The sequence below is a fragment of the Kogia breviceps genome, chromosome 17 (genome assembly GCF_026419965.1).
Source record: "Kogia breviceps isolate mKogBre1 chromosome 17, mKogBre1 haplotype 1, whole genome shotgun sequence".
Lineage (NCBI taxonomy): Eukaryota > Metazoa > Chordata > Mammalia > Artiodactyla > Physeteridae > Kogia > Kogia breviceps.
In genome coordinates, this window is record NC_081326.1 from 61064457 (window position 1) to 61077044 (window position 12588).

The 12588-nt window shown below is 36.2% G+C and overlaps 1 protein-coding gene across 1 annotated transcript in view; it reads right to left on the bottom strand.

Annotated features, from left to right (window-relative positions):
* Positions 1–213: 213 nt before the first annotated feature.
* HAS2 (hyaluronan synthase 2) overlaps positions 214–12588 on the bottom strand; it is a 29371-nt gene continuing 16996 nt past the window's right edge. The window contains exons 3-4 of the mRNA XM_059042680.2: positions 5064–5165; positions 214–3416 (exon numbers count right to left, since the gene is read on the bottom strand). Coding sequence (XP_058898663.1) covers positions 2487–3416; positions 5064–5165 — 1032 coding nt within the window. The 3' untranslated portion in view covers positions 214–2486. The remainder of the gene's footprint in view (positions 3417–5063; positions 5166–12588) is intronic.

Below are 12588 nucleotides of genomic sequence, written 5' to 3' on the forward strand. Positions count from 1 at the left end.
TCTGAGAACATTATGCTTACTGGGTAATAATATTCCATTGTTTGGAAATGCCATAATTCATTTATTTATTTCCCTCATCATTAAATCTTATTTTAAGTTTTTGTTGTTATTTGTAAATAATGCTATAATAAACTTGCCTACGACGTCTCTGAAAAGTTGGTGATTTTTTTCCCACTATGACAGATTACTATAGTAAAGCAACTTTTGCCTAAATGTGGGCTGTTTTCAGGGAAGGAGAAGAAAGAGAAGATTAAAGAAAGACAAGGGTTGTGTTATTTGGGACTCTCTCTCTCTCATTTTTCCAGATTTCCAACTATACCAACTTTGGAGATTTCTACTTTCTGATTAGTAACATTAAACGACTTCCATTATCTTTGACCAACAATGTTTATTTTTCTATATACCCCATTCTTAAATCCATACCCTTACAATCAAAATAAAACATTTGTTTCATTTTGTTTGAATTCCCCCTTCCCTTAGAAAAAAAGGCAATAATCTTATCAAAAATATTTTATTTACAAAAAAATTCAATTATACTATACATCCTATACTGGAAATACATTGAATAATTGCTAAAATAAATACAGGCAATTAATTCAATCTTTTATAAGAATGAGAGAATTTGACATTTGAATGTTATCAAAGCTTAACTTAGAACATAAATAGTTAAAAAGGCAAACTCAAGTTTTAGTTTCATTTAATGGCATGGTCTATTTGTTTTCCACAAGCTCTCCAATCAGTGAGAGTCTAAGTTGTAGAATGTTATATACTTTTTTGTGCTCTGAAGGTAGAATGTGCAGGTTTTTTCTTAGACAGGATGGATGAAATATAGAAGTCTACATAAAAAAGGAAGCAGAAAGGCAGGAAGCACATGGTTGAACACTTCACATTTCTGCTTCATCACAACACTTTTTTTCTGCAACTCTTCATGTGTTCAATTGTTTTTAACACAGGTCAACACAGCACTGGCTACAAGGCAAGATGGGTCATGTCAAAAGTCAAACTGGATAACTGAGGCCCCGGAGTAGCTAAATTAACCAGGCCGAGGGTCCATCAATTTTTTTTTATGTGCCAATTCTTGATACGACTATTAGACCTTGATATTATGTCTACTATGTAAACACATTTATTTAGGTCAAGAACAGAAGAGATGAAGCAATTATCTGTATAATTCAGAAAAAAATCTTCCCTAGAAAGTTAAGGAGTACACGTGGAGATTGATTTGGCCAATTTTGAATCTATATGCTTTACCCTTATTATAATTTATCCCACTCACCCGTATAAACCTCATACTAACAATGTAAAGTGAACTGACAAGCTGGGGGAAAAAAAGGTAGGTAAAGTATGCTCAACATATAGACAGGATCCAGTGAATACAGGTCACAGAACAAAATGATGAACTACAGTGTATTTGTCCAAATTATACAGACAATTTTTCCCACTTTCCTTTTTACTTAGCCTGGGAAAACACTGTGAGAATCTCCAAAAACAATCTTTGATACCCAGATTTTGTCCACTGCTGGATGCCTAGTGTTTTCTTTTGAGAACTGGCATTCCCTTTTTATCAATCTTATGAAAAAATTGCACTTTTCTACCCCTTTGGCCTTGATTTTCAATGACTTCTTTTTTGTATACACAAGTATGAATTTCTACTCCCGAAGTGTGACAGGTATATTGGCCTTTTCTAAAAGAAATGAAAAAAAGTTAAAATATTGAGCGTTTAAATACTTTTTCACAGAAATAAACTATTCAATTTTAAAGGTAGAGAGAGAGAGAGAGAGAGAAACATTTTATTCTTTCTATCATGAACAACATCAGTCAACCGAGCTTCACATTTTGGGTAAAAATTTTTTAAGTATGAATTTTTTCAGAACCTATTTTATTTAAAAAAAAAAAAAAAGGAAGAACAGGTGTATTTTGGCAGAGAAGTAAAATATAAAATATGCAAAATTTGTTTTAAAATTGGCATACAAAATTTTAAAACACAGTACAATTATATAAAAATACAGCACAGCCAACGGCCTGTAAATTTCCTTTGGCATTTCATTTGGTAGAGTTAAACAGAAAAACCTTTCTAAAAAAAATTAGCTATCAACACAGTACATAAGTTAGATTGTATATGTTGAAAGAACTTTTCCTTGAGTTTCCAAAATCCTTTTCTTACATGATAACCCACATAAAGCATGACTAGTGAGGTATATAGGGCAAAACACTGTTAGGCGGATGTACAATAAGGAAAAAGTGCATAAACAAAGAATTCTTCCCATTTTCATAGAAATATCAGGTTAAATCTGAGTTCTTCTTGATGTATCATTTTACTTTGGCAGAATTAAAATAAACCCATACAAATGTCTTTGTTCAAGTCCCAGCAGCAGTGATATGTCTCCTTTGGTGGCATTATCTGATGCCACAATACCGCACAGTCCCTAGAGGAACTAAGGTTTTGTGTGTGTCTGCATATGTAACTGCAAACATCAAACGTAAGATCATACATCAAGCACCATGTCATACTGTTGTCCCTTCTTCCGCCTGCCACATTTATTGATGAGAACCACATACAGTGTCAAAAGCATGACCCAATAGCATGCATACAGCAACGTTCCAACGATTAAAACTGTCTGTTTGGATTCTGAGAATGGCTTTTTAGATTCCTTATAAATGGTGAAAATCACACCACCCAGGAGGATTGTAAACCAAACTGATACTGGAATGAGTCCTATGAAATTAACAACAATGGTTTTCCTTCCAGATGTGCCCCACCCAGCTTTGTTTATCGTTGCAATTGCAAACATCTTGGCGGGAAGTAAACTTGACATGTATAACACTGAGTAGAGGGACATGAAGACCATGACGATATTTCCTCTAAGGCAGCTGGCAAAAGATGATTTTATGAGACCCACTAACTGGACAGTTAACAAGAAGAGGAGGATGTTCCAAATTTTACCCCTGTAGAAAAGCTGGATTACTGTGGCAATGAGAAAGAAAGGGAAGAACCCCGTGATGACTGCTTCATAGGTCATCCACAAGTGATGTTTATGAAACCACATGGCATTGTACAGCCACTCTCGGAAGTAGGACTTGCTCCAACGGGTCTGCTGGTTTAACCATCTGAGATATTCTATAGGTGTTTCAGTAAGGCACTTGGATCGAGCTGTGTATTTTGTTGCATAGCCCAGACTCAGCACTCGGTTCGTTAAATGCCTGTCATCTCCAAAACTACATTGGCTGCCCATAAATTCTTGATTGTACCAGTCTTCCACAAATTCATGCAATAAGGAGTTTCTGTACATTCCCAGAGGTCCACTAATGCACTGGACACATCCAAAATAAGACTGACAGGCCCTTTCTATGTTAAAAGCCATCCAGTATCTCACACTGCTGAGGAAAGAGATCCAGGAATCATACTTGTTTAAAATCTACAAGAAAAATAAAAGTAAAAATAATTAAATAAAGGTAAGCCCCAGCTAAAAATTCCAACAAAATCTGCACCATTGTGAGGTTACTACCTAGAGGAATATTTGTTTTTTTATCCTTCTATTTAGCCTCTTTCCTTTTTAAAACATGATTTTACATTATTTTCTTTGATTCTATATACTATATTAATTTGATAAGTTGGGTGTATGTGTTGGGACTTCTTGACAATGTTTTTCTACTCCATCACTCTCTGTACTCTTTTGTTATGTGTTTTGTTTCTTTTTCTTGTTATGTTATAAATTGAGATTTTAGGCTTTGGTTCTCAGCCCTTAAATTATTCTCCCACTGGCAGTCCAGTGGCTAAAGACTTTGCCTTCCAATGCGGGGCGGGGGGGGGGGGGCGGGGGGGGCAGTGTCCATCCCTGGTCGGGGAGCTGGGATCCTACCCACATGCCTCACGGCCAAAAGCCCAAATACATAGAACAGAAGCAATATTGCATCAAATTCAATAAAGACTTTAAAAAAATGGTCCACATCAAAAAATATTAAAAAAAAAAAAATTCTCCCACTTTCTTACTATCTAACATTTGAAAGTTTTTAAGTGCTATTCTCTTCTCTTTTCAACTCATCCAACTCTATTATTCTCCTTCCTCCCCAGTTTTAGCAATGCCAGTGATAAAAGGGTTTGCTCTGGCTTCACCCCAAACTGGAATCCTGAAATAATGCTCTACACAAAGGCTATTAAAATTATTAGTTTGGGGGGGGCAATATTTCTTAATTCTCTCCTCTGTCTCAATTTTGTTCAGTTTTCATCTGGATTTTACATGCTTCCTTTTTATCACCAGGGTATTTCTTTGTCCATCTAGTGTACTTTCTTTGCCTTCACTATTACCACGCATATAAATATGGGTTATATAGAAACACAATATCTACATTTAAAGTCAAAATTCCATGTGCTTCTCACATCTTTTGCTAAAATCTAGTGCACTTTTGCAAAGGGCTCACTTTAATCTTCATATATTTCCACATATTTGTTTTCCCATTCCATAAATTTCAAATCACCTTCATTAATATTTGTTTCACTTATTGTTTCTCCATTGATAGCAAATAATGGGAAATAAATAATAATTGGAAAACTCACTTAATTGTTCCTTTGACTTTCTCTCTAGTGTAAATCTGAGTTGCTGTTTCTCTTTTTTTTCCCTTTGTATTCCAATTTGGATTTTTGACCAACCATATATTGTTCAGCTTTTAAATACATAGTTATATGACATAGACTCCATCTCCTGCCATACCTCCATTTTTTAACCCTGTACTAAATGAGTTCCAACACCATTTTACCAGAACATTAAGTTGTGGCTCGAGAAGATACGGCAGAAATTATTACACATTTACATTATATTTTATATAACTTATCAGCCACTACATACTTGTGTTATAACCCAGGATTAAGCAAAGAAATCATAAGTTACTTCAATTTAGACAGCAGAAGAGGTATAAAGTGGGTCCAAGGCACATTCTAGTATGTCTCTGGCACCAGAAACAATACCTGGCACAGATGTGGGTGTATAATAATTGTACGTTCAAGGAGTCAATGAGTGAGGGTGCTACTAAAAGTGACTCATGCAAAAAAGTGAAGCCATATGCACCTGGACGTCTCCCCCGACACCTCCAACCATGGGATCTTCTTCTAAAACTTTTACCATCTCCACAGATGAGGCAGGGTCAAGCATGGTGTCTGAATCACAAACCTGCAAAGAAGAAAGTAAGAAATAAGTTAAAGAAAAGAAGACGATGAGTGTGCTCCATGTAGTGAAAAGTGGGCATATATATGATATCTTCAGCCTTATTGTCGCAAGGCCTCAATAAGCAAGTAACACAGGGATGAGAGTTTGCTACATGATGGCCAATACAAAGAACCTGCAAACTCAATATTTAAGCTAATGACATGGCTGGATAGAACAGCTAAAATGATGACCTAGGCATGTCATGTAGGGTGACCAGCTTTGCCTGGTCTGTCACGGATGTACGCAATTTTGGCAATGAAAGTCTCAGGTCCCAGGTAACATCCTGGATTTCCAGGACTTGGAAAACATCTTGGGTTGGTCACCACAGATATCTCTTTTTTTAAAAAAATTGCCTTAAATAAGGCTTTTAGATATCTTATCTCTCAGGTCTGAATGATGATAGGAAACTCCTATGACAGTACTGAGAAAAAGGCATGTTTAACAGTGATTATTTTTCTCTCTTTTAATACGGTGATTAAGACAGGAAAGCAGTTCTACTAAGGCTGGTTGTATAATTAATTCTGAAGCAAGATGTCCATTTGACCTGGGCTTAGCAGATGACATTCCATTAGAAAGGAAACTAGCTTGACGGTCAGACCACCTTTTTATTTTAGAGTATTAAGTATTCGTCTAGCTCTTTATATACAAAAGTAGATGTTAAATTATCTTAAGCTTTTCTAGAAGTGCTAATTATTATTCTTAAAAACAAACTTTATACAGGACAAAGAAAACAATTTTGAAACCAAACCAATTACAACTTCAAGAAAATTATTAGGATTTGTCTATACCCATGAGCTGCTCCCAGAAATTTCTACTGGAGGCCAAAGGTACAGGGTTATAAATAGTACTTTTCTTCCTAAGCTGATTTATGAACTTATTGGAAAATGAATCAGAAAAATAAAGCAGAGGAGAAACCAAAATATTACATGTATACTCATAAAGCTGATATGGAGAATAGGGCTTATATCAATGGAGTAGCAGACTTTGTAACTATGGTCCCCAGAATTAGACTGATGTACCAATTCCAAATAGCATCTAAGTGGGACTAGTCTCCTCCTGAAGACAGTTAATGCCTCTTCGAAAGGTATGGCAGGTGCCTGATCCTTTGTGGCAGCTCACTTCTAGAAGAAAGGGGGAAGAGGGAGCCAGGCTACCCCTTACTCCTCCCATACTCACCAATCAGATTAAGTCACTTCTCTTAGGGAGAAACTAGGTACGTTACACCTGTGGATGGACCTTTTGCCACATGATCAAAGAAAATCAAAAGTAGGAAAAGAGCTGTCACCTGTCTATTCCTGGTTGATATTAATAAAATGGTATCCTTTTCTGGAAAATGCAGCCAGGCCCAAGTAGACATAAAGTGATGAAAATTGACAAGGAATGAACCAGTTTCACATCCCCATCCAAGCAATAAATGACATGATTGGCAAAGACGGGAGTGTTATCTGCAATTCCACTGTTTTTCTATGTAGTCTGGCTACATTTATGAATTTAATCAAGATGTAGTCTCTTTATTTATATCAAAAGCAAGTATTTGTGCAGTTCTCAGAACTGCTTCATAAAAATAGTAGGGATTTGATATACCAGTTTTGAATGAAAAAATATGAAAATAATTTTTAGAAGCATGAACTCTGAGTTAAAGGGGATTTTATATGTCGGAGGAGTCCCTCACATACATAGCTAGGAAGTCTCAACATTTTTTAAAAAGTACCTATCTTAATTTTATTAATAGATTTTTTTCTGAAAAAAATTAATATATATTAATAAAGAATGTTGGTGAAAAGAGCAATTTAAATGCATTATTGTAACATGACTTAAGGAGTATACAGGGTATCCGGTTATAAAAAGTGAAATCATCAACTCTCTGGGCTCAACTAATTATAACAATTTTAGAGTTAATTTGTGAATTTTGTATATTACTTTACCTATTTAGATGCAGGCATTTTCTAAATAACCTCCTGCCCCTTTTGCTGGGGGTGGCATTCTATTTTGGTCTACATGGTCTTACTTATTTTAGAGGAAAAAAATAGACAGCAGCTAGGCATTAGTATTCCACTAAAAAAATAGGATTTTTCTAATACTTCAGTTTACACTCAAGGGTCCCAAGCCTCAGAAACCTAAGCAAATTCCTCCAATAGCGACGTTTTGCCTCTCTCTTGCCTTCTCTGTCACTGTTTTGTATACGGCTATAAGCCTGGCAGGCCAGTAACTAGGGTAGTAGAAAGTGAAGGCATAATTTCAAATCCACCTTTCAACCTCTCAGCATCCAGAGTTTATGGCCACACCCACCTCTATTGACTCAAGCTGGGAAAGGTAAAACCAGAAAGCTAAAATAAGACTAAAAACAACAGGAAGCGGGCAACCTAGAATTAATGTTCAAGTAACTCTGCCTGCTTGTAAGATAAGCAAGCCAAGGGAACTGCCTCTCTGAAATGACTAAACTTGAACCAAACTTCTGAGGTTCTGCATATTTAAATTGGTCCTGCCCCTCCCAGTTTCCAACAGCAAAGTGCCAGAAGTTCTCTGAGAGAGATTGTTCACATGGTGAGTTTAACTGTCAGAAGGGAAAGCTCTCAGAAATCTCCTGGGAGGGGTTTGTTATAGTGGGATCAAAGAGCTTTCTAAAGAAGTTCAATTTCTGGATGTTCTTTGGTGATAGAATGCCGACTAGAAAACCACCATCTATGACAGTCTGTGAAAGCATGCATGTTCATGGATGTAACAGTATTAATTTGTTTGTGTGTAAAGGGTATAACTCTACCCCTTCTTAAAATCAGTCTAGTAGAAACAAGATTTCTAGCTGTCTCCTCACCAATTAATGAGAAGTGTGCAATTTCACGAATGTTGGCTGTTTAGCTCTGGGCTAGAAACTGTGGGAGAAATACACCAGTTCACAAGGAGCTTAACCTCACACTGGGAAAAACCACAGGACTGATCTGCACACAGGAAACAACTAGAGAACAAATCAAAATGTCTTTCTGTCCACGCTGAATGTATCGCTGTAATTTGTTTAAACTACATGATCGCCAGTCATAAGATTTCTCACTAGGAGATATGGAAATGAGGCAAAGTCACCAAATTTTGACTAAAATGAGTGGAAAATGTCAAGACAAGAAGACGTTATTGGGAGGAACCAGCCACCTCAGTCTTAACCACGGAATGATCAGCTAAATTGTTTAAGACCATGGCTCCCCCTCCTTCACTGTTCTAGCCAAGAGACAGTGCCGCCACTTTCTCCGTATCTAAAACAGGAGTTGGCAAACAGGTCTACCGACAAGTCTGCCTTCCCAATTTCTAGATGGCCTGGGGGGTTAAAAATAGCTTTTACCTTTTTAAATAGCTGAAAAAAAAATCGAAAAAGAATTTTTTGTGACATATGGAAATTATATGAAATTCAAATTTCAGTGGCCATAAATAAAGTTTTATTGGAACCCAGCCATGCACATTCAGTTTCATATTATCTATGGCTGCTTTCACACTAAAACAGCAAAGTTGAAGAGCTGCAACACAGACCATACACCCTGCAAAGCTTAATGGTTTCTATCAGGCCTTTTACAAGCAAGTATGCCAACCCTGAGCCTAAAAGAATTGGTTGGGGGGCCGGGGGTGGATCTCTTTCATAAAAAAACAAAGAACAAACTAAAAGAACAAGTTGAGATAAAGTATGTTCTAAGTCCCAATTTAACTCTACTAGAGGTTTTTACGATTGCCTCTATCTCCTATTCTTATAATAGGCCAAGATTTGACTACTATAGCAAATCAAGAGGCCGCAATGAAATCTTGAGTTCTGTACTTTACTACTTTTGTGACCTTGAACAAACTGTTACCATCATCATGATACCAGAGTGACACACTGTATGTAAAAGGACTTGGTACATTACAGAGGCTCACGGAAAAGTCATATATGCCATTAGTACGGGGTAATAATCTTTAATTGTTTATACTTGCTAAGTAAACCCCTCATTACCATGAACCGGTGACTCAGGAAAGAGAATCACTAAAAGGAACATGAGAACCGATTACATATCAAGAATAACTTATCACAATGAACAAGTTCAAATGTATCCAAAACACCTATAGCAGTTAGATATAGAAATTGCTATAAATGTGTTAAATACGCTGTTAGACTGTAAGTCCATTCCAATTTATCTCACTGATCTTATAGTTGATCTACCTCACAACAATGTAAACAAAAATATCCTATAGAAATATTGTTATTTATTCTACCATATGTTTTTCAACTTCTAAGACCCAAGTCTAAAATGCCGAGTATCCATGTTTCACCTTTTTAAAAACATATTGCCTTTCAGATTGGTGGGTTCTCCACCTCTGCCTGCCCCTAACCACTTCAAAGGGCACTGAGAGCTACACAGCAAGAGGAAAACTTCATGATTCTGGCTGCCTTCGATGAGGAAACAGGCTGAAGATAAATCAAGACCCTTTCTGTTGCTACTGCCTTCATCCTTTGCCTGCTTGTAAACCTCAATCCTTTCTTAATCTTGACCCTTCATCTTAACCTGGACCCAGCGAGATGATTCATTTCAACCATGTTTGAAATTTACTATTGGTCATGATCCCACTCTGCCCAGTTTCCCTTCCAAAACTTAACCACATAGTAAGTGGAAAGTACTCCCTACCCCCTCTTTCCCCCAAGACATTCCCCCTAGTGAAAACAAGTCAGCCAGAATTTAAAAATTCACCAATAGTTATTTACTGGCAAACACAAGATGGTGCTAGCCCCCAGAACTCCTAGCCAGAGTAAACACACCACTGAAAGGAAAAGAAAGCACTCTGCAAAACCTTGGAATCAGACAGATCTGAGTCCCAATCCACCATTGACCAGTTATATTCCCTTGGACTAGCTTTGTAACCTTAAACTTCTTACCTCACCTTTCTAAGTCTCCATCTCTCAGGTGAAAAATACGGATAAGCACATCCACCTCATAAGTTTGCTGTAATGGAGAATTAAGTAGATAATGTATGTATAGCATTTATAAGGGCTAGCTCATAGTAAATGCTCAATAAAAGGAAGATATATATACTAAGAGGTGATCATCAAAACCAGAGGCACAAACTAAGAACACTAGTCCAATGATGGAAGGGGTCCCTCTTATCTGTACTATAAATAAACCATGACTTGCTCAGAGAGCAAAAACTAATGCCTTGTCCAATGCCCAACAAATTTAAATTAAACAAGCTGGATTATTGAGCAGGCAATATAAAAATCCTTAGATTGGGCTGTCTACTAGGGAAAAAGATTAGAGAGCAGTTTATGGCAGACTATGAGTGGCAAAAACAAAATCATAAAATGTAAGAATTTTAGGACTAAAAAGACCTTTTGAAATTAATCAGTGAAACCATTCCAGGAAAAAATAAATGCCCTCAAAGAAAAATGCAGAAACTTTTTGGGGGGAGAGGGATGGGGGATAGGGAGGATGATTCTCTCATAGTAATTTTGTTTATGGTATAAGACCTCAAATGTAGCCAATAAAAAGCCTCTAAATCATAGAAACCTAAACAATTTGGCCCTTATTTGTTGCCATTTTTAAAAGGAATGGGGAAGATATATACCTTTCTTGTTAGAATGTGTTACCCAAATTGTTATAAAGTAACATTTGCCTTCAGGCACCCTAGAATCCTTTTAAGACATTAAGGTGAAAAAGGAGTCATTTGGTTATTCTCTTTTCTTTTTCAGGAAGGCTTATACACGAGTAATAGTTGTAGGTGTAAAGCAAAGGTGACAAGCCAGCTGGAAAAATGAGAAACCAAATGTTGTCACCTCTAGGCTTAAGCCAGGAAACACCCTTATTCCAAATGGTTGGAATCCTCATTCTAAAGAAAGAAATCAGGAAATCACATAATGGTTGCCTTAAATCAGGGTTTACATTCAAGAACCCAACTTTGAGGGAAAGTGTAGATTAAAAATGAAAAGAAAATTCTAATGCTATACTCCCTTTTGTGTTGTTGTTGTTTGTTGTTTTTGTTTGTTTGTTTGATCCCAATCTTGAAAAGCATAGATATGTTGCTAGAAAGAAATTAAGACAGTCCTAAGTTAGAGTCTTCAGCTGAAAGTGATCTCAGAAGTCATCTCTTCTACCAGTTGAGGCCCACAGCAAGTAAACAGTTAAATCAAGAATTCAGATTTCCCCATTCTTATTTCAGTGTGCTCAATTTCATCCTCTAAGATGAAGGATACAAAGTCACATTAACATTCTCAACATGACCCTTCAGAAATTTTCAGAAAATAGGAACCAATCAAATGTTATACACAGTCGGTCCTCATTATGCACGGTAGTTATGTTCTACAAAGCCTCCATGAACAGTGAGTTAGCAAATACTAAAAAATTGCTTCTAGCGGACATATAGAGGTAGGTTCCTCAAAGTCTCTGGTCACAGCATTTTTGTCTAGTGATCAATACCTAACCTTGTTGTATTTGTGCTTACTTGTTTATTTGTGTCACCTTAGTTAATATGTATTGTTGATTCATTAACATTGAACTTATGTCCAACAGCACTGTAGCTCATGCCTGAACAAAGTGCATCTAACAAACCTATTTTCTCCATAAGGCAATTATAGCCTTCTTGTGTTACGATCACTAGACAACATTTCAACACTACACTTGGGGACCATTTTAAACAGCTACATCCGCAACCAAAAGCACAAAAATATGAAAAACCTGATATTAAATAGACTAAAGAAGTTACTTGTTTACAGTATAAAAGGTAAAACAAAAAGGCAAAGCATAATCTTGTGTGACCTCAGCTGGGAACGTGCATGTCAGATGACACTTTTTTTTTTGCCATTCTGCACGTGTCTGCAAATGATCACAAAAGCACTGCAACTATTGATTTTCGGGTAATAAATACATTTTAGTCAGAAGGTTAACTTGTAAATACAGAATCCATGCATAATAAGGGTCAACTCTAGTATTATGAATGATCTAATCTTACTTTCCTCCTGCTCAAAGAATCTTGGATAGCTATGGTACTGCCAGATTAAATTAATAATAAAATGGCTTGCCATAATCTTCCCTTTTAGAAAATGTTCATGCTTATTGTATAACTTTTACCTGGGAAATTCTTAACACACACATCAGACGATACTGTTTTTTTCCTTTGTTATATAGACTGGTGGCCACTTATGTGGTAATATCAATGGTCAGTGAAAAGAGATATGAATAAAGCAATTATCTAATCTAGATAGCAAAAGACACTTTAAAAGTCTTCTGATATTGTTAAGTAAAAAATACAAAAAAGTAAACATGATATAATCTTAAAATTGTTTTTAAAATAAGGAAAAATAGAAAAGTATATGCTAGAAAGTATTAAATTTGATAATCTATGTATGGGTCATGTATTCGCTTCAGATGATTTTTTTTAATTGAAG